Genomic DNA, 20,652 nt, shown 5'->3' with positions numbered 1-20,652 from the left:
AAAGCACAGAGTTAAAGTGGGGAAGGAGCGAGCCACCAGAGGGGACAGCACCACCAGAGGGGACAGCACCGGGGCTGTCCCCAGGGAGCTGCACTGTCCCAGCACTCCACACTCCACGCTGTTTCTCAAGCTGCCCCCGAGCAGGAGCTCACAGCCCTGTAGAACAGAAGCAGCCCCCCACCAGCAGCAGGAAGAGGAGAACACCAGTTTAACACGCCTGAGACCCACGAGCAGGACACAGAGGGACCGGTGAGAGCCGTGGTGGGACGGGAGCATCCCTCCTGCCCTGTTTGCTGAGGGAGAGAGAGAGCACGGAGCAGATCTGAGCATGCAGAACCCCCACTGCAACCAGAGCTCGGCACTGCACAGGAGGAAGGAGCCTGGAGGAAGCAACATGCCTCGAAATGGCAGCAACAGTCACTACCATGTCAAAATCTGCACAAAATAATCAGCTGTAAGAGCTCTTTCTGCTTTAAGCTTGATTTTTGAATGATGCCGTGATATGGTGTTAAGCAACACTGGTTCATTGATGGAGGATGTGATTTGCTCCAGGGTTGTACAGAGAGAAAACACACAGCACTTCAAAACCTCTCAGAAGGAAAATTCCACATATGCAACATTTTCTCCTTGCAATTTCTTAAGGAGAACAACTTTGCAGCTACACCCAAGCCAAAAAAGGGAAAGAAAGGACGTTAGTGTCAGGATTAGCACTGGGAACCTGTTATCAGCACTGCGGAGCCAGCGCCGGGAGCGCGTGGGCTGCTCCTCCAAACCCTGCAGATCCCAGAGCGCCTGCCTCGGGGCTGTCCTGCTGTGGGAGGGGACACAGCCATGGCTGGAGGGTGACTGAGCACTGAGGGTACAGCACAAGCACCCCAGGCCCTTCACCCACAGTGACCGGTGGTGGAGGGACACTGGCAGCCAGGAACTGGCTCTGCTCTGCTCGTTACCAAAGCCACCAGGGACAAAAGGCTTCTCCAGCCCTTCTTCCATGTCCCTACACAGGAGAGACCCCAGCTCCCTGCTGGAGGTCACCTTCCCCTGCTGTGATACAGGTAGGACCCTGCCAGCCTTGCACAAACTGTATTTGTTTTCTGTTTTTCCCAGACTTTGCCTTTGAAGTGCGGCCTCACCATGCCAGGCCCTCGCTGGGCTCTGCTGCACCAGGATTTCCAACCCTGGATGAATCTGCCAGCTTGAACTGAGGAAAGTGACTGTGGGGGTCCTGCAGGTGCTGCACCCCATCCCACCCCCATGGCTGAGCTCCCACTGCTGTGCTGGGGAAGGACCTGGCAGGACAGATGCTGTGTCCCCCCTGCAGCCCCTCCTGGCCCACTGGGGCACCTTCATCCTCGAGCAGGAGCACGGCCAGGACACAGAGCCAGGTCTTCCTGCCAGCCTGGACAGGCCAGGGGCACCACACTGCAGCTGGACGGAGCCCTGGGAGATGAGCCAGCAGTGCATCAGGACCTCGGGGGTGCTGCAGATTCCACTGCCCCAGCAGACATCCCATCAGGATGGCTTCAGCCTCGGGGAGGAAGATCAGGAAAAGCCAAGGACGATGGAGCAGAGACGAGGTGGGAAGAAAACAGGTCTGGATGGAGCTCGAGGAGCCGAGAGAGGAGAAGCAGAAGAGGCAGGAGGTGAGGCAGGCTGTGGCTGTGCTGTCAGGCTGTGAGCACAGGGAGATGCTCCACAGGGCACCGGTGTCTGTGGCTCCCAGCCGGGCCCTGGGCACCAGGGTCCCTCCAGGGCTCCTCTCTCCAGCACAGAGAAGGAAGGAGATGTGGATTCGGGGCATAGAGCAGGAACAGGGAGCAGACAGGGTGACAGGGTCAGCTTCAGGTGCAGAGTTCTGCAGGCAAAGGGTGAAGCAGTGGGAATGTGAGGACAAGCCCACCTCGATGGCAGCAGGGTGCCCCAGGGTGCTCCCTGGCCGTGGCTGTGCTCGGGGTCTGTCTGTGGAAAGTTGTCCAAGGCTCCTGGAGAGTGCTGAGATGGTTCCTGAAGGCCACATCCATCCAAAGCATCGTGGGCCAGGACAGCACTATCCTACCAAGCCAGGAGCTTCTCCTGAGCAGGAAAGCTTTGGGATGCTGCAAAGGGAACGACACATCCACATGTGACTGGTGCAGGCTGCCACCGTGGTCCCCAGCCCTCGGGAGTGCTCAGCCTGGGAGCCCTGGAGTGGGAAACACCTCCTGCTGCTGCTTTTGGGCAGCAGAAAGCTCTGGGAGAGGCTGCAATGAGCCCGGGAGGGGGCTCAGGGCAGCCCACTCCCCTGCACTGCCCTCTGCAGCAGCCCCCACTCCTTGGGGCCTTGGCTGGAGGCTGAGCACAGCAAAGTGTGAGTTTGCTGGAATCTTACCTCGAATTCTGCCTGAACTGGTGGCAATTTGGCCTCTGTCAAGATGATGAACAACCTCTCTGGGAGCAGGCAGGGAACGGCTGTGCGGGTCTCACGGAGAGAGGGGAGCGCAGGGGAAAATCAGGGCTGACAGTGCCTCCAGCGATGGGCAAATTGACTCTGGGAGGTTGCGAGGGGCACAGCAGGAGCACAGCGGGGTGGCGTGGCGGTGACACGGCGTGGTAGTGGCACGTTGTGCTGGTGGTGTGATATGCTGGTGACACGGTGTGCTGGTGGCGCGATATGCTGGTGACACGGTGTGCTGGTGGCGCGATATGCTGGTGACACTGTGTGGTGGTGGCGCGGTGTGGCACAGCTGGGGTCCCTCTGCCCGTGGCACTGTGCCCAGGTAGGGCTGGCCCGGAGCAGGATCTCTGCCTGGCCCAGGGATGGGGATCCTGCCACAGAGCCCCCTCTCCACGGCAGAGCTCCAGCAGCTCCCGCTGATGGTCGGGACCTCTCGGAACAACCTTGCAGTGTCCGAACTTGGCAGCGGCCGATTCCCAGAGGCAGCAGGGAGGTTCACAGCAGCCTGTAATCCCTCTTTAGATGGAAGTGCCAACCGCTTCTAACGAGTGCTCCTGGGAGAGCGGGCAGGGATGGATGGATGGATGGATGAGTCACACCGGGCTCTGCAGCTCGGGGAGTGCGAGGCGATGCCAGGGATGCGCTGTGCCAGTCCTGGACCGTCCTTCCTGCTGTGTCCTCACCTTGGACCATCCTTCCTGCTGACCCTGGACCATCCTTCCTGCCATGTTCTCACCCTGGACTGTCCTTCCTGCTGCGTCCTCAGCCCAGACCGTCCTTTCTGCCGTATCCTCTCCCTGGACAGGCCTTCCTGCTCACCCACTTACATCAGCTCCTTCCCCGGCCGCGTGGAGCCCAGAGCGGTGGGCGCTGCTGCAGGAGGCTGTGGGCAGTCGCTCCCTCCCAGATGATGCTTCCAGCACATCCCAGCTCGGATTTTGGGGACAAACAGAGGAAGAACGAGGAGCGGCTCCACCGCCGCCACTGAGCCAGCATCCCCCAGCAGCCAGGGCGGCTTCCAGCCCCGGCTGCCGGCAGGAATCACCTGGCTGAACTGCAGAATCTTGTTATTGCCAAACACAGGCAGGTTTCTGGGGCGGGTTTTCTTTCTTTTTATTTTATCATCGGTATCAGAAAAAAACAAATTGGCACATTACAAATCAAGCAGATTGATACAGTGACAGCCCACGAACACCTGCAAGGGTATAAAAGGAAGCAGTGTGATTGTTGTCCTTTGAAGAGAAACTCACCCTTCTCGAAATGTTTCCTTTGATGCCAGAAACAAAACTCGGGCCATTTCTAAGGACAGAAGTACCCGTTGAAACAAGCTTCTTTACACCCTTCATCAGAATTCACAATACTGGTCAGAGTTAAGTACCTCCCATTACGGTCAATACCATTTTTGACACATTTAAAGCACAGGTAACAAACTCCATCAATGGCTTTGGCATTTGAGAAGAAGAAAAAGCTTAGCTATGGAATGGATGTTGGTGTTGTTTACTAGGGTGACCAAGGGTTCAAAGGCAGCTCTTCCAAATTTCCCATTTACCACAGGATGTTCGCTTTGATTTTAAAAAATGCTACTTAGAAGCTGCACAATCAGGAGAAATCTCTGCCAAGGGCAGCTCTGCCTTCCCCAATAACTTATCCCACTGCTGGGGACCCAGCCAGCCCAAAGCATCTGTGCAGGGAAGGGGAGCTGTGCTGGGGCTGGACACACAGCAGGACACGGCCAAAAGGGAGCCAGAGCCAGCACCTTGGCTCTCCTGAGCTTTTGGGAGGAGAGACTCTGGGGATCGGTTTCATTAAAAACGCTTCTTGCCACTAAGGCTGAGAAGGCTAAATATTAAATTTTCATGGTTATTTCAAAGACTAGAAAAAGGAAAGAGCAAGGAATTAAAGCACATGATGAAGGGATTTCTCCCAGTTGTCACCATGTCTCCGTTTTCGTTGTCACCCACTGAGCTGTTTGCATTTTCTCCAAACAAAACGTTACAAAAGCCCATTTGCAGCATTTCTTGCACATCACTTCCCTCCAGCGACACCCCAGATAACAGGAAGACACTTGAGACATGGTCACTCTAGTAAGGAACTAAAGCAAGCCCATGGATGCGAGTTCTGCAATGGAATGTGTCACCACAACGGCAGCTGGGACCCGATGACAGACGCGGGGATGAGATCTGCACAGCAGCTTAGCTCTTGGCTTGAGGCTTAGAAAACTCTGAGTTAACAAAGGAAAATCCTTCGAATTCTGACTGGTCAATGTTCCCGACGACTTCCTGGTCGGGAGGAGTTAGCACGGGCGGGTGCCGGGTGAAAAACCGGTCGAAGTTTTCAGCATTGCGTCCGCACTAGGGGAGGAGAAAAGAACGGAGGTGGGTGGGGCGGGAAGGTGGGGCGGGCGGGGAAAGGGGCAGAGCACACCTGGGTAGTCATGGAGGCATGGCACGGCACGGCACGGCATGGCACGGCACGGCACGGCCAGGGCCGGCTAACCCCGCTGTGCCATGGAATGAATGCAGCAGGAATGAGATGGGCTGTGGTGGCTCACGGTGCTCCTGCCCACACACACCTGGCACCTGCTCACAGGGCAGTGCCCACACGGGCATCCCCCCTGCCCAAGGGGTTTCCAGAGCAGGGGGTTCCCATCGAGGCTGGACTGCTCAGAGGTTTCCTCCTGCTTGAGGAGAGGAGAGAACCCATCCCAGCCAGGCTGGACAGGGCTTGGAGCAGCCTGGGGCAGGGGAAGGTGTCCCTGCCATGGCAGAGTGGGATTTAAGGTCCTTTCCAACCCAAACCAGGTTGGGATTCCCTGGTTCTGATTCCCAGGGCTGTCCCTGCCCTACTGTCCAGTCAGACCACAATAGTCCACAGCCTTATGGCCCCAGTGGTGCCGAAACCTGATTTAATTTCCTTAGCAATCAGAACAAGGGTGGTGCAGCTTCCCAGGCTGCAAACCCTGATTTAAGGGAATAACAAGAGCAGCAGCTGGGATCAGGTGGATGCCAGGTCACTGCACAGCCACAGACCAGGCTCCATCCCTGCCTGTCACCCCTGTGTCACATCCCCATGGCCACAAACCAGGCTCCATCGCTGCCTGTCACCCCCGTGTCACATCCCTATGGATGGCACAGAGCTGGCCACTGTCCCTCCTGTCACACACAGCTCAGGCAGCAGCTCCCAGTGCTCCAGGAACAGCTCCCAGTTCCCCCAGGCCTCTCTCCCAGTTCCCCAAGGAGAACACACGCTCCAAGCGCTGCCACAATTTTTCCTGGGCATTTAACTTGCATTTGTTAAGTAAACAGATTTGCATTTTTAATAAACATCAGACTAAATGTAATAAAATATTAATGACAAATACACGCAGAAGTCGATGTTTCCCAATTCCTTCCTCTGCTCAGAGCTTTCAGGGAAGACAACATGAATATCCATCAGCCTCAGATGGGCTGCTCCTTTGGCAGCTCCTTATAGCACCAAGTGAGACCCCTGCTCTCCTCAAACCTCTACACAAAGCCCAGGGACAATGTTTGAGTGGATTTAACCCCAGCTCCAGCCCCTCCAGCATTGAAACCATGGTACCCTTGCCTTGGTAGCACCACATCTTCACATCTCTAGTCTTGGTTAAACTCCTGCTCCTCAAGGCCTGAGCTGAGCAGGGCTGGACCCAGCAGAGCTCAGCGCACACCCAGAGCCCCCCAGGGCCCCCTGCCCCATTGCCATCCCCAGGCAGCCCCAGTGCAGACAGGCAGGGCAGCCCACGTGCTGTGTCTGACAGCCCTGCCTTTGCCTTGTGGCTACAGAGAAATCTGCTGCCTTAGGAAAAAAATAAAAATAAAATAAAATCAAACCAGCAACCCCCTCAGAAGGATTGAAAAATTAATCCTGATGAGAGGCTGCCAGTTATTGGAATAGGAAGCACAAATATATTTCAATATGCATATTGGCAAGCGAGGATTTCTCACTATCACGCGATGAGGGAAGAATATGTGGATGGAAAATTTGAAAAGTTGCATCTACCCATGGTATTTCCTGCCCTGCTGTGTGGAATTTATGGGATTTCTGTTTGGATGCAGATAAAATGGATGGGTAAATTCAATACCTAAAGTTGGAAACTGCCTTTGAGTTTCTGGAGGGCACATCCCCAGCCCTGGAGGAGGGGAGTGCCAGGCCCCAGGTCTGGCCCAGCCAGGTGAGGGGAGCAGGGAGGGTCCTGCTGCTCAATCCCACTGCTCCAGGCAGGAAAGGTCACTGTCTGCACGGGCACCTTCCTTACAGCTTCCCAAACCGAGCTCCTGCTCAGTGGACACAGATGCCATATGAAATTTTACATTTATCTAAAGCCATCTAGTGAGAAATTGTGCTCATTTTAGTGTGGCATTAACGTACAGGCATCACTCCATCCAGCCTGGAGGAAGGGGGAGGCTGGGAATTTATCTTACATAAATCCCGGTGTGTCCTGCCCAATATTTATAGCCAGCACAGAATGGCTTTTCCTCCTGAGCTGCAGAAATAAACCTGTCAGCTCCAAAGATGGCCTTGTATTTAATCACCTCCCTGCTTGGTTTCAAATAGAGACAAAAGGCACAATAAAATATTTGCCATTGATCCCTGGGATGCAGTCAAGGACCACCAGGAGCAGAGGCTGCTGCTGCCTCCCACCCTCACTCCATGCCAAGGGGAGGTGCTCACACCCTGGATTTCCCAGGGTTTGGTCCCAAATTGTGGCACAGCCACAATCTCACTGGCTTTGCAGGCACCTCCTGGGCAAGCCTGACCTTCCTGGGGCTGCTCTGGCTCCCCGCTGCACCCTGGGCAGGACCAGGGCTCTCCTGGCAGTCCCATGTAGGGGAGTTTGGGTCACAGCAAAACCCTGGGGCCACACTGGGGGTGCCTGTGCTGGTCAGGGGTGCCTTTCACTGTGTCTGGCTCAGTTTGGGATGCTGCAGCTCATCCCTTTCTCCCTGCTGCTCATCCTCTGCAAGGCTCCTGGTGTGGGACCATCCCTCTGCCAGGGAAAAGCCAAATTTCTGCACTGAAAACAGAGGGTGGAGAAATCCCAAAGCCTTTGCAGGGCCCTGGGTCTCCCAGAGCAAACCCTGGCTGGATTACCTGAGGTGTTTAACCTCAGCACATCCACCTGCCCAATGTCAGCCCCTCAATCCTTAAATCCCATCTAATTAGGAAATCACTTGTGCAAACATCAGAACTCACCCTGCACAGGCTGAACTAAGGCTACAAACCCCCGTGCATGGAATTGGTGTTCTTACACATCCAGGTCTGTAAGTGGCCTTTCAGCATTAATTAACTCCGAGCAGTTAGGGGGAAATTAATTTATGCAATTAAAAATTATTAGATTAAAAGCCATTTTTTTAACCCCCCGTGCTGTTGTGAATAATCCTGGGCTCTGCTGTGTGATTTCAGTGCTTTCAAAATGAGACTTTTCAAATCACTAGGCTTTATGTAAAGTAAAGGAGTAATTAGATACCAAAAACAATAATTATCTCAACGAGAGACAGGGAGAGCAGGGAAGTGTAAACACACTCCCAGGGTAGCTGCAGACCCAGGAAAGGAATTGTTATGCACCAGCCAGAGCAGGGAGCAGCCAAGCAGAGCCCCACGTCAGAACCACCAAAGACAAGCCAGCCCCTGATCTGTCTTGTTCCTGACTCTGTGATAAAGGTTAATCAAGCACAAAGCAACACAGGAGCTCCTGGGAATTGAGGAATTGGCTCTGAGCTGCGGCCAGGAGCCTCCATCCACTGCTGTCAGTGGGAAATGATGGAGCTTTGGGGAGGGATCCACGGCAGCAGCGCTGGGCAGCACTGAGAGCCCCCCAGGACCCCCTGAGCCCCCACCCCAAACTGCAGAGGGGCCCCAGGGATGTGCCCAGAGGAGCTGGGGCTGCTGCTGCAGGGACACAGAGCAAAGGGGGCTCTGTGGGACCAGGAGGGGCTGGGGAGCTCCCAGCTCACATCAGACATGAACTCTGAGGGGCAAAGCAAACCTGGACACAACCTGGATGGGGCTCTGCTCCCCTTGGCTGTGTCCCCAGGGCTGAGCATGCCCTGCAGAAGGGCAAGGCTGGGGACAGCTGGGGGCTCACTCCCAGCCCTCATTTGCATCTCATTCCTTATTTTGAAGCTCTGGATACAGACAATTACTGCAGCCTGACCTTTACAGACGCTAACTATGAAAAAATAAAAGGAAAACAAAATAGACTCAAGCCAAGGAGAAGAGCCAGGCCAGCACCAGCCCTGTGTGCAGCAGCACTTGGCCCTGGTGTGGCCACCAGAATGATCACAGGTCACAAACACTGGGGCACCCCTGTCACCCCAAACCCTCCCTGCAGGGCCCAAGCCCCACTGCCATCCCTGCTGCTCTGCCCTGTGCTGGCACCAAAGAAAGAGCTTTTTCCAGCACTGCAGGAGAAATATCAGCTATCAGCAGGTACCTGAGTTGTCTTAATCCTCCCTAAATCCCAAATCAGCTGCAGTTAATCTCCCTGTCCTATCACACAGGGAATTTTCCGGGTGCCAGCCGCCAGAGGAAGCGACAGCCGGCAGCTTACACCAGGGCTGGTGTCACAGGGATTTCTGGAGGAAGGAGACATCTAAAACAGGACAGAATTTGCACAGTTTAAAGCAGCAGAGCAGTAAGAAAGGGCTTTTGTTGGAATTCAGTGGTTTTTCAGTGTAAAGCACCAATGCTGTGGGCCTGCCCAGGGCAGGCAGTGACACTGGGAAGGAAGAGAGAGATGGCAGGAGGGGACACAGCAGCAGCAGCAGCGTCACTGGGAAATGGGCACAGAGGTGGGAGATGGCAGCAGCTGTGGATTCAGGACACAGGGACTTGTGCAGAATGACCCCATGGTGCCCCTTCAGTGAATCCAGGTGTGGACCAGGACCCCTCCACAGCTGGAGCTCAGGGATCCCTCCTTGTACCTCAGCATCCCTGGCACAAGGGTCAGATCTCAGCCCCAGACAGCAAATCATCGGGGCACAGACATCCCAAAACACTTCCACACAGCTGATAACTCGATATCAGAGTTACAGCTTTCCCAGTGATGCTGCTCTGGCACAAGGGTCAGATCTCAGCCCCAGACAGTGAATCAGGGGGGCACAGACAGCCCCAAGCACCTCCACACTGCTGATAGCTCGCTATCAAAGGCGCAGCTCTCCCAGTGATGCTGCTCCTGCAGGCTCCATGCCCTGAAGGCTCCCTCCCCTCCAGGGCAAGGCAGGCAGCCCCAGACCCCTGTGCTGCCCATCCTGCATCCCCCCAGTCCCCGGCAGGAGGGAGAGCAGCACGTTGCCCTCTGAGGGGGCACAGCCCACACTGTGAGTGCAGCTCCCAGCCAAGGACAGCACCCATGAGCTCCCTGCAGAGGCTCCACTGCCAGCACTGAGCCTGGGGAAGAACGTCTGCCTGAAATGCAAACACCAGCCCCAAACACAGGGCAAGGGGCAGCTCTCCAGGCCAGCACCCCTGCCCAGCCACCACAGGGGGGTTCCATCCCAGTTGGATCAGGAAAGGAGCTGTGGGAGGGAAAATCCTGCGGGAGCAGAGAGGCACAGAGAGAGAGCAGAGCTAAAGGCACCCAGCACCCTCCACCAAAGGAGCTCCCACTCCATGTTCTCCCTGAAAGCAGAGTTTTTCCAAGCCCTCAAAGGAGCAGGGTAGCTGTAAAGCAGAGGAAAAGCAGAGGTGCAGAAGGCTGTTAAGGGCAGAGGGACAGGGAGGCTGCAGGTGAGCACACAGAGCATTCCTGAGCTCTGAGCTGGCCTGGGAGGATGGATTCAGGATTAATGTCCCCACACTGACCACAAATACCAGCCATGAGAGCAGATCCAGTGGGGATCCAGCTCTGTGAAACAGCAGAGCCCAGCTGGGGCACTGCAGCCAACAGCACCTGGGGCAGGCACGAGAACAATCCAAGCCTTGAGGACCTGGAGCCCCACAGAGACTCTGCTGTGACCCTGCCAGTCCCCAGGGACAGAGAGAAATGGAAATCCAGGGAGGGACATCCCTGCTCCTGCGTGTACATAAGGGCAGGGAGAGCAAAGGGACAACACGGGGCCATGCAGAGTTTGGGGCACAGAGCAGCACCATGGGCAGGGACACCACACTGGGGCTCAGTGGGGGGACCCAGCAGTGGGACAGGGGGGGACCTGGCAGTGGGACAGTGAGGGGACCCAGCAGTGGGACAGTGAAGGACCCAGCAGTGGGACATGGGAGGGCACCCAGCAGTGGGACAGTGGGGGACACAGCAGTGGGACATGGGAGGGCACCTGGCAGTGGGACAGTGAAGGATCCAGCAGTGGGACAGTGAAGGATCCAGCAGTGGGACATGGGAGGGCACCTGGCAGTGGGACAGGGGTGGCAGTGGGACAGTGGTTGCCCAGCAGTTGGCCAGGGGGGCCCAGCACACTTACAGCCTTTGGCTTGAAGGGGGGCTGGATCTCCTTGCGCTCCAGCTTGTCCCAGTCGATGTAGCGGAAGAAGGCGTGCTCCTTGATGTCCCGCTCCCCCTCGGGGCCGCAGCCCAGGCGCTTGGCAGGGTGCTTGGTCATCAGCTGGGGACAGGAGGCAGGACACAGTCACACCTGTCCCTCTGCCCCCCAGAATGTCCCCTCTGGGAGCCCCAGCTGGACACCTCAGAGCAGGGTCCCACCTCCTGCAGGTGCATTGGGGCTCCAAGGAGAGGAGGACACTGAGGAAGGAGCTGGAGTGACTCAGGGGCAGGGCAGGCTGACAGTGCTTTATGAGAGCAGACTGTGCAGATGGCAGGTACACGAGCACCGGCAGGATGGGCACATCCCCTTCCCGTCTGGGAATGGAACTGGTTTGCCAAGGAACATCCCCGGGGTGCTGGCAGGGCTCCCTCAGCACCTGCCTGCAGCAGGGGAGCTGCCCAGCGGTGCCTTTGCTTGGCACAAACTTCTCAGCATCTGCAGGGTTAACTGCAAACCCCACTGCCCCTTTGACATGGACAATCTGCCCTCCAAAACTTCCACCAGCCCTGGGAGCAGAACCCCCTCACCCCTGGAGCAGACATGAGGTGGATTTCTAATGAGAGACTCAATTTGGAGGGAAAATAGCACAAACAGCCCATTAATGTTGTTTATCATCTAAACTTCTCCTCTTCCCTGGCTCAATAAGGGAAAGGGGCCCCAGGAACCACGGGCAGCTGTACCACATTAATATCCTGGGGCAGGGTCTGAGCCCTGCTCACAGATCAGATGGAGATGCCAGAGATTCACAAGACATTGATAAGGATGGAGAATATGAGCTTTGTGCTCCCAACAAAACACTGCTTTATTAAATCAGGGCAGTTCACCCTGATGCCAGGGCTGCAGCAAGCCTGGCTCTGTGTGCCAGGGCTGGGGGCTGTGAGACCCCCACCACTGGATACAGGTCAGCCCTGCCACCCCAGGGCACAGAACAAACCTGCTCAGGAGAGCCCACCTTTAACTGCAACAGGGCTCTGAAAGCAAGGGAAACCCTGGGAAAAACCCCAAACTAAAACCCTGAAATGACAAAAACTCCAACAAATACAAGGAGAGAGCAGAGCCACCGACTGCTCTGTGAGCAAACAGCAGCACATCCCTGCTCCAGCTGGGACAGCATCTGCAGCTGGAGGAGTGATGGAGAGCAGCTTCCCGAGGCAGCAGCATCTCCCTGGAAAGCCCTTCCAGAGGCAGCGAGGGGCTGGCAGGCCCTGCAGGCTGGGCAGTCCCTGCTCGGTGATTCACAGCTCCCAGCCCGTGCCTGGTGCAGCAGCACACACAGCCATCCTGAGCCTGGCCCTGCTCCAGCCCAGGGCTGCTCGGCAGCACTGAGTGTGCCCCAGCCCCTGCCTGGCCAGGAACGCTCTGGATTTTCCCTGTCCATCCCAAACAGCACCAGCAAGAGGATGGCAGATGGTGACAGCCTCGGTGGGAATGCCCCTCCAGCCACCCAGTGGTTTCTGAATGAAGGATTTGATTTTCCTGCTGGCTGTGGCAGGGCAGCACCCCCTCCCCGTGCCCCATTCCAGGTGGGAGCTCCTGCAGCAGCTTTTCCCCACGGGACAAGGGAACGTTCCTCTTTAGCAGCTGCTCAGAATCCTGGCAACGCCAGCAAGAGGCTCTGAAATGCCGCAGTGGGAGCGAGAAGCGCAGGATGTGTCATTTGGAGATAGAAACACTATTTTGAGACACAGAACATTCAGATATTTTCAATATTAACTATTATAAGCAAACATTTCTTAAATTCCTACACAAACACTTATTTATAGCAGTGTGGCACTGGGGGGTGAGATGAGGCTCAGTCCCAGGCACACAGAACAGCACCAGGACCCCGCCAGCCTTTATCCATCACATCCCAAATTAACTCAGGCTGCAATTAAGCCAGGCCTAGGCCCAGTCCATGGAGAGCCCAGCTTGTTATGCTGGGCAAGGCAGAGCTTCACTGCAAATTAAGAGGCAGGATAATGAAAATGCTGCCCTGACCTCATGGAGACACCAGCAGAGCTTCGGGTTGTCCTGAAGGGCAACTTATCACAGCTAAGTGGGAGGATGAAGGTTTTGTCTCTCATCTTAAGCAAACTGTTTGGGAATCACATCCATTTTCCCTGAGCATCAGTTTTCACTTCAGGCAAAGCTCTCAGAGCTGCCCTGTCCTCACTGCAGGAGCCCTCCCTTCCCACCCTCCAGCCAGCAGCCCAGCTCTCCCAGGCCAGCCCCAGTCCCAGCTGTATCTCTGCTCAGTGCAGGGGCACAGGGAGGATGCAGGTGTCATTTTAACCTGGTTTAGGACACACACACACAGTGGCACAACTTGTGGCTTTAGTCCTGGCAGGCACAGGCACCAGGGCACACCAGAACCCAAGAGTGCCAGAGCCTGGCCATGGTGGGAGCAGTGGGTAGGCTGGGACCAAGGGGGGCAGGCTGGGACCCAGGGGGGGCAGGCTGGGACCCAGGGGGGCAGGCTGTCCCTCCCCACACTCCCCCAGCCCTGCCCTTACCCCTTTGCAGATGGCCACGGCCTCCTTGGACATGGACTTGGGGTAGGCGACATTGTGCTCCATGATGGACTGGAAGAGCTCATCCTCATCTTCTCCCTCAAAGGGGGCCTGGAGCCAAGCAGACACAGCTTCAGGGGCCCTCCTGGATCCCAGAGCTCCCGGGGCTGCTCTGCTCCTTGGCCTGGAGCCAGCCCCACAGTGACACGTGTCCTGTCACTGCAATCCCCAGCCCAGTGCCACCCCCAGCTCAGGGGGTGCCCACCCACGTGCCAGGTGTGGCAATGCCACAGCAGCCTGTCCTGTGCTCACAATGGACCCAACCCACCCAGAGCAGCCCAACTCAGTCACCTGGCCAGCCAGCATCTCATAGAGCAGCACTCCAAACGCCCACCAATCCACTGACTTCCCGTAGGGCTGGTAGGCAATGATCTGCAAACGGCAGCAGCACAAAAATTACAGTGTAATATCAGTGTAATATCAGTGTAATATCAGTGTAATATCAGTGTAATATCAGTGTAATATCAGTGTAATATCAGTGTAATATCAGTGTAATAGCAGCAACAGCAGTGTTACCCCCCCAGCTCTGACACAGGGCAAAGCCACCCCGAGCTGCAGCTGGTCACAAGGACAGGGTTATTCACTGGGACACACTTCAGCACTGGAACCCCCCCTGAGGGACCCCCAGACCCTCCCCTTGCTCTCTACAGTGCCCTGGGAAATTCAGGTGGGAACAGTTCACACCACACAGGCCTTTAAAAGGAAAGAGGAGTTGAAAGAAATCCCCTGTCCTGTGCTGTCCCCCACTGCTGGAGTGGGAAGGTCACAGCCCTGCAGGTGACAGGGCCATTCCTGGGTGCCAAAGCAATTTGCATCCTAATTTCCCATTTGCTGTTCTGCTTTTGGAAAAAGACAAATTAGAGCAAGGAGAAGAAAATAAGAGTTAAAGTGAAAACACTTGGGCAAACACAGGGAGAGCTGGCCACTTGTCCTGCTGTGAAGGAGCATTAATCACCCACAGTCACCAGCTCTGCACCAGCAGCACCAGAATTAATCCTGGTGGGATGAGGGATGGATCCAGGAATGGGAAACCTCACTGGGAGCAGCAAACACAATGTGGTTCAGCACACAAGAGCACTGATGTCCCAGCAAAGAGAATCTCTCTCTCTGAAACATCTAAATGAATAAATACTGACTTCATCATTGCAAATTCAGCAGAGTGACAAGAGTTTGGAGAGATACTTTTAAGTGAAGGGAACAGACATTTGGGAGTAATTACTCCTCTGAATTTCACAAGTCTGGATTAAACTGTGCCCATACGGCACTTCATGGAAGTGTCATGTGTGACTCTATCACACCAGTAATAACCAAATGCAAATTCATATGGTGGGGATCTAGAGCCATGGATGGGAGCCTCTCCCCATCAGACACAGCCTCTCACTGCAAACAGTGAGCTGGAGAGATCCAAGGATTTCCCCTCCACATGGAAATATTATCCACTGATAATTCCCTGTTTCTCACTGGTCATGTTGTGCTGGAAGCTTCTATCACACACAGTGAGGGGCAGAGCTGAGCCCTGGCTTTGCCATTTCCAGGAGTGAGTGAGGAGCAACCTGCAGTGGGTCTGAGCATGGCAAGGCCAGAGCAGGCTCAGAGCTGGCAGCAGGATGGACACAGGGAAACCCCAGTGAGGAAATCACCCTGCAGGGAGAGCAGCATGAGGACGTGCTGCTCTTGGAGGTGGAAGCAGCACACAGCACCACAGGGAGGCAGATCAGCATCCCTGCTCCCTTGGGGGCATGTGGGGATGCACAGTGCTGAGGGCATGAACTTTGCAGGCTGATGGTGGATTCCTGAATGCCCCTGTTTCAGCTGGAGGAGTGCCCAAAGCCAGGTCACCCCATGGCAGGGAGCACAGGGATGGCAGACTCCTGAATCTCAGTTTTAGCTGGAGAAGTGCCCAAAGCCAGGTCAGGTCACCCCATGGGAGGGAGCAAAGGGATGGTGAATTTAGTGAATTCCTGAACCCCTGTTTCAGCTGCAGAGCTGCCCAAAGCCAGGAGGGAGCACAGGGATGGTGAATTTAGTGAATTCCTGAACCCCTGTTTCAGCTGCAGAGCTGCCCAAAGCCAGGAGGGAGCACAGGGATGGTGAATTTAGTGAATTCCTGAACCCCTGTTTCAGCTGCAGAGCTGCCCAAAGCCAGGAGGGAGCACAGGGATCACAGGGGTCAGTTCTGTCCCTACCTCGGGCGCGATGTAGTCGGGGGTGCCACAGAAGGTCTTGGTGGTGACCCCATCCCAGATGTTCTCCTTGCACATGCCAAAGTCGGCGATCTTGATGTGCCCCTCGCTGTCCAGCATCACATTGTCCAGCTTCAGGTCCCTGCAGGGCACAGCAGACCGTGACACAGGGCACAGGGTGAGCCCTGCCCCGGCTCACGCCCAAACCCTTTGTGGGAAAATGTTTGGGGAAACGAGTGAAAATAAGGCAGAGGCTGTCAGGATGGAGTGTTGATTTTGCTGTTAACCCACAGGAATGCTGTGCTGGGCACAGCTCTTTGAAGTGTGCGATGGAAAGCGCTCATCTGGCAGCAGACAGATTTAATTGATTTTTTCCTTTCACTCCTGTGAAAATCAAAGTGCACTTGGAGCTCTCTCGATGGAGAAGCACCTACTCAGCACAAGGCCCTGCCTCACCTGTGCTCTGCCCCCCTGAAACACAAACCAGCTGTTTCCCTGTGCTGCCCAGCCCCAGAGTGCCTGTTTGTGGTACCAGCCCCCAGCTCTGCTCCTTTGCACCAGCTGTAGAGGTGGATCCAACCACAGATCCCTGGATCTCAATCCCAGCCTCGAGCCACCCTCCAGAGGTGGATGCTGCAGCCTCAAGGACATCTCTGTAGCAAGCACTGGGTATTCTGGTGCAGTTTCTACATTCTGGCTGGGTTCAAGGCTGTATTTTCTAATTACCCTGTCAGTGCTCAGAACCCTGACAGGCCAAAGGCAGACGGACATGAGCTGGGATTCAGATTGTGAGGAAGGAAGGAAGCAGAGCCACTGGGGACCAGCAGACCTAGAATCTCTCCACAGCAGCTGATGGCAAGAAACAGCCCTCACGTCAAGTTTGTTCCACTTCTTTCATCTCTAGCATCTCCTGACTCCAGCAGCACTGCTGGCATCTCCCTTCACAGAGCACTTAATGGTATCTGACACTCATTAGGATGCTGCGCTCCACCCTGGGCTCTGGGAGCTCTCCCAGCAGGGAGGAGCAGTGAGCGCTGCCTTCAGAGCTCAGCCAGCAGCCTGTGAGCCTGGTGCTGCACATGGCAGCGACCTCTGGCTGCTGGCAGCACACTGGGGATGGCACTGAAGCCTCGGTGGCGAAGCAGAAGTGACAGGGTGGCACTGCAGAGCTCGAACAAGCCACTGGCACACGCTGACTCCAGGGGCAATGTAAGAGAGCAGGGCCCTGCAGCCAAACCCGGGGCTTGGAGCTGCTCCAGGCTGCCAGGGAGCATTTGTGTTGTGTGGAGAGAGCACATGGAACAGGGCAGGAGAGAGCCAGAGCTGCCTTCCCATGAGCTGGGGTAAAGCGGGATCCTCCCCCAGACCAGGGGCACCCACAGCTCCCTTTGGGACACACCATGTGCATAGCATCACCCAGCGATCCCACAGGTCCTTCCCAACCCTAAGGATGCTGCCATGGCACTGTGGGCAGCTGCCAGCCCCATCCATGGCACGGGCAGGGACAGGCCCTGGAGCAGCTCTCTGCCCTGGGTGGAGCCTGGGGCAAGGAGGGAGGCAGGAACGAGCTCACCTACCGATAAATGATGCCTTTGCTCTGCAGGAAGAACAGCCCGATGGCTATTTCTGCTGCGTAGAACCTGGAAGAAAGAGGAGGTTTAAAACTGATAATTACAGGAGATAAATAAAACCTTCCCAACCCAGTGGCAGCGAAGGGAAGGTGCCAGGCAGGTGTGAGCAAGGACAAGGCAGGGAAATTCCAGAGGAGGGTCCAAGGCAGCCTGAGCTGGCAGGGATGCCACTGGGGGCTGGCACTTCTGGTGGCACAAATCAAGCAGGAGCTGGACCCAGGGCTGCTCCTCAGGACAGGCTGGCAGCACTGGTAGATTCCTGAAAGCCATCCCTGCTCCTGGGGCCAGCAGGTACTGCCTGGGCATACCCTGGGTCTCACAGGGCACTCAGACACCATTCAGCCCACCAGGCTGTGCTCACACTTTGTGGGTTTATGTGAGCACCTGGAGGCTCCCAGGAACACATCCTGCTCTGCCCAGCTCTCAAGGAACAGGAGCCAAGAGTTAACACTGGGGTTGGGCACCTGGCAGAGCAGCCAAACCCTGCCCTGGGAAAGGACCAGGCAGAGCAGGGGCCTGGTGTCTCCCAGGAAGCCTCCACACCCCTTGCCTTGTGCTTTATGTGCCTACATTTATCTATTTCTATTGCCTTTACGTACCCACATTTATCGATTTCCCTCAATTACTTACAATACAATGCACCCCAAGGGTGAGGTGGAGGCAGCAGCACCAGCACCAAAGAGCTCTGCTGCACCTTCCCATCCCTGATTCCTGCCAGGAGCTGCCCTGCAAAGCCCCGGGCTCTGTTTGTGGCACAGTGCACCCCACAGGTACCCCAGGGTGCCAAAGCACTGCACTCACACAGCGTGGGGCTCCTTGAACCTCCCGACCTGCTGGATCTGGTACATCAGGTCCCCACCATTCACGTACTCCATCACAAAGTACAAGCGATCCTGGAGGGAAGAAGGGAGCAGTCAGCAGCAGGATGATCAGAGCAGGGAACCTGCAGGGTCAGGAACAGGAGCCAAGGGGACTGGCAGCCCCAGTCTGTCACTCCAGGGAGCACAGCCACCATCCCTGTGCTCCCCAGGGGCTGCTGTCCCTGCAGAGCCCATAGGCACTGAGCCCTTGGGACTGCAGCTCTGCAGACGCATCCACCGGAGAAGGCAAAGGGAGGAATCCCCAAACCAGAGGATTTTCACTCCCAGGAATACATTTGCCCTTCCTGACAGGAGCCATTTCCAGAGAGCTGCTCTGCAGGTCCCTGCTGGCATTTCCCTGGCACTCCCTGGCTCCAGTCAGGGCATGCACAGAGACATGAGCAGTTCCCAGGGGGACCAAACTCCATCCAGGGCCACCAGGGCTGGGCCAGGCCCAGGAGGGGCTGTGACACCCCCAGCCCTGCCCCAGGCTGGCAGAGCTGGGAGTGCTCACCTGGACAGGAGGAGCCTCCAGGGCACCTCAGAGCCTCTTTTGGAGCCTGAAGGGGCTCCAGGAGAGCTGGAGAGGGGCTGGGGACAAGGGCCTGCAGTGCCATGGGCCCTCCATGCATGAGCCCAGTGACAGCCCCATGCCACCCTCAGAGGGAAGGACACAGAAGCTGGAGCACTGCAGGAGCTGCAGGTTGGCAGCATTGCATAATCAAAAATTCCCCTTTGCTCATTTCCTCCCTAAATAAGGAAGGACAGGGAGCCCACGGGAGATGCAGCTGGAGCACTGCCATAACCAGGGCTGAGGAGAAACTGGGGGGCAGCATCCCCAGGGCATTTTCCAGGCTGGCAATGCCCACCTAGAGGAATGTGGTGCAGTGCCCACCTAGAGGATCTTGGCTCAGCAGTGCTGCCCCCACCAGCTGTGGGGCAGCCCCAGGGATGGAGCACAGCAGCACAGGGGCAGTGGGGCTGTGTAAAACACACTGCACCCATGGGATAGAGCAGGGAATTGTGTAAAACACACTGCACTGATGGGATAGAGCAGGGAATTGTGTAAAACACACTGCACTCACGGGATAGAGCAGGGAATTGTGTAAAACACACTGCACTGATGGATGAGCAGGGAATTGTGTAAAACACCTGCACTCATGGGATGGAGCAGGGAATTGTGTAAAACACCTGGCACTGATGGGAAAGCAGGGAATTGTGTAAAACACACTGCACGAGGATAGAGCAGGGAAATTTGTGTAAAATACACTGCATGATGGGATGGAGCAGGGAATTGTGTAAAACACACTGCACTCATGGGATAGAGCAGGGAATTGTGTAAAACACACTGCACTGAGGGGATAGAGCAGGGAATTGTGTAAAACACCTGGCACTGATGGGATAGAGCAGGGAATTGTGTAAAACACACTGCACTGAGGGGATAGAGCAGGGAATTGTGTAAAACACACTGCACTGAGGGGATGGAGCAGGGAATTGTGTAAAACACACTGCACTGAGGGGATGGAGCAGGGAATTGTGTAAAACACCTGGCACTGATGGGATAGAGCAGGGAATTGTGTAAAACACACTGCACTGAGGGGATGGAGCAGGGAATTGTGTAAAACACACTGCACTGAGGGGATAGAGCAGGGAATTGTGTAAAACACACTGCACTGATGGGATGGAGCAGGGAATTGTGTAAAACACACTGCACTCACGGGATAGAGCAGGGAATTGTGTAAAACACACTGCACTGAGGGGATAGAGCAGGGAATTGTGTAAAACACACTGCACTGAGGGGATAGAGCAGGGAATTGTGTAAAACACTGGCACGAGGATAGAGCAGGGATTGTGTAAAACACCTGCACTGAGGGATAGAGCAGGGAATTGTGTAAAACACCTGGCACTGAGGGATGAGCGGAATGTGTAAAACACTGGCACTGAGGGGATAGAGCAGGGAATTGTGTAAAACACACTGCACTGAGGGGATAGAGCAGGGAATTGTGTAAAACACACTGCACCCATGGGATAGAGCAGGGAATTGTGTAAAACACACTGCACTCATGGGATAGAGCAGGGAATTGTGTAAAACACACTGCACTGAGGGGATAGAGCAGGGAATTGTGTAAAACACCTGGCACTGAGGGGATAGAGCAGGGAATTCAGCTTTTCACTGCCTGGGGATTCGGGAGCACCCCTGAGTGCAGGGCAGCCCTGGCAGGGCTGGCCAGCCCACGTGTGGCAATGTCACCTTGAGCAGGCAGAGCAGCGCTGGGCTGGGCTGCAGCTGCCTCCTAAATATATCGATCTGCTTCAAGGAGGAAGAGCATTAAAAACACTGCCTCTCGAGGCAGCCAGCTGAGCTCTAAAAGCAGGAGCTGAGCCCTGCTCTGGGTGGGAAGGGAGTGCTGTGCCCAGCAGAGCCGGGAGTGACTCAGGCAGGCAGATGGGCTACAGCAGGGATGGGCACCGAGCTGGCCTG

General features: G+C 55.8%; 1 protein-coding gene across 5 annotated transcripts in view; it reads right to left on the bottom strand.

Moving 5' to 3' along the window:
- The window catches only part of PRKCB (protein kinase C beta), an 83,453-nt gene that overhangs the window by 1,632 nt on the left and 61,169 nt on the right, over positions 1 to 20,652 (bottom strand). For 2 of the 5 annotated variants that reach the window (XR_010442063.1, XM_064726300.1), the window contains exons 11-16: positions 18,112 to 18,203; positions 17,257 to 17,319; positions 15,683 to 15,821; positions 13,788 to 13,868; positions 13,440 to 13,547; positions 10,867 to 11,007 (exon numbers count right to left, since the gene is read on the bottom strand). Coding sequence is in view for 3 of the 5 variants with exons in the window: in XM_064726300.1 (XP_064582370.1) it covers positions 10,867 to 11,007; positions 13,440 to 13,547; positions 13,788 to 13,868; positions 15,683 to 15,821; positions 17,257 to 17,319; positions 18,112 to 18,203 (624 nt within the window). In the remaining 2 variants the exon portion in view is untranslated. Of the gene's footprint in view, positions 1 to 14; positions 4,786 to 10,866; positions 11,008 to 13,439; positions 13,548 to 13,787; positions 13,869 to 15,682; positions 15,822 to 17,256; positions 17,320 to 18,111; positions 18,204 to 20,652 lie in introns of those variants that run through there. The other 3 variants (XR_010442062.1, XM_064726302.1, XM_064726299.1) reach the window with 3 other exon arrangements.

This window comes from Zonotrichia leucophrys, chromosome 14, assembly GCF_028769735.1.
Source record: "Zonotrichia leucophrys gambelii isolate GWCS_2022_RI chromosome 14, RI_Zleu_2.0, whole genome shotgun sequence".
NCBI lineage: Eukaryota > Metazoa > Chordata > Aves > Passeriformes > Passerellidae > Zonotrichia > Zonotrichia leucophrys.
Note: the sequence above shows the minus strand (reverse complement) of the source record. Positions and strands in the feature narration are given on the sequence as shown.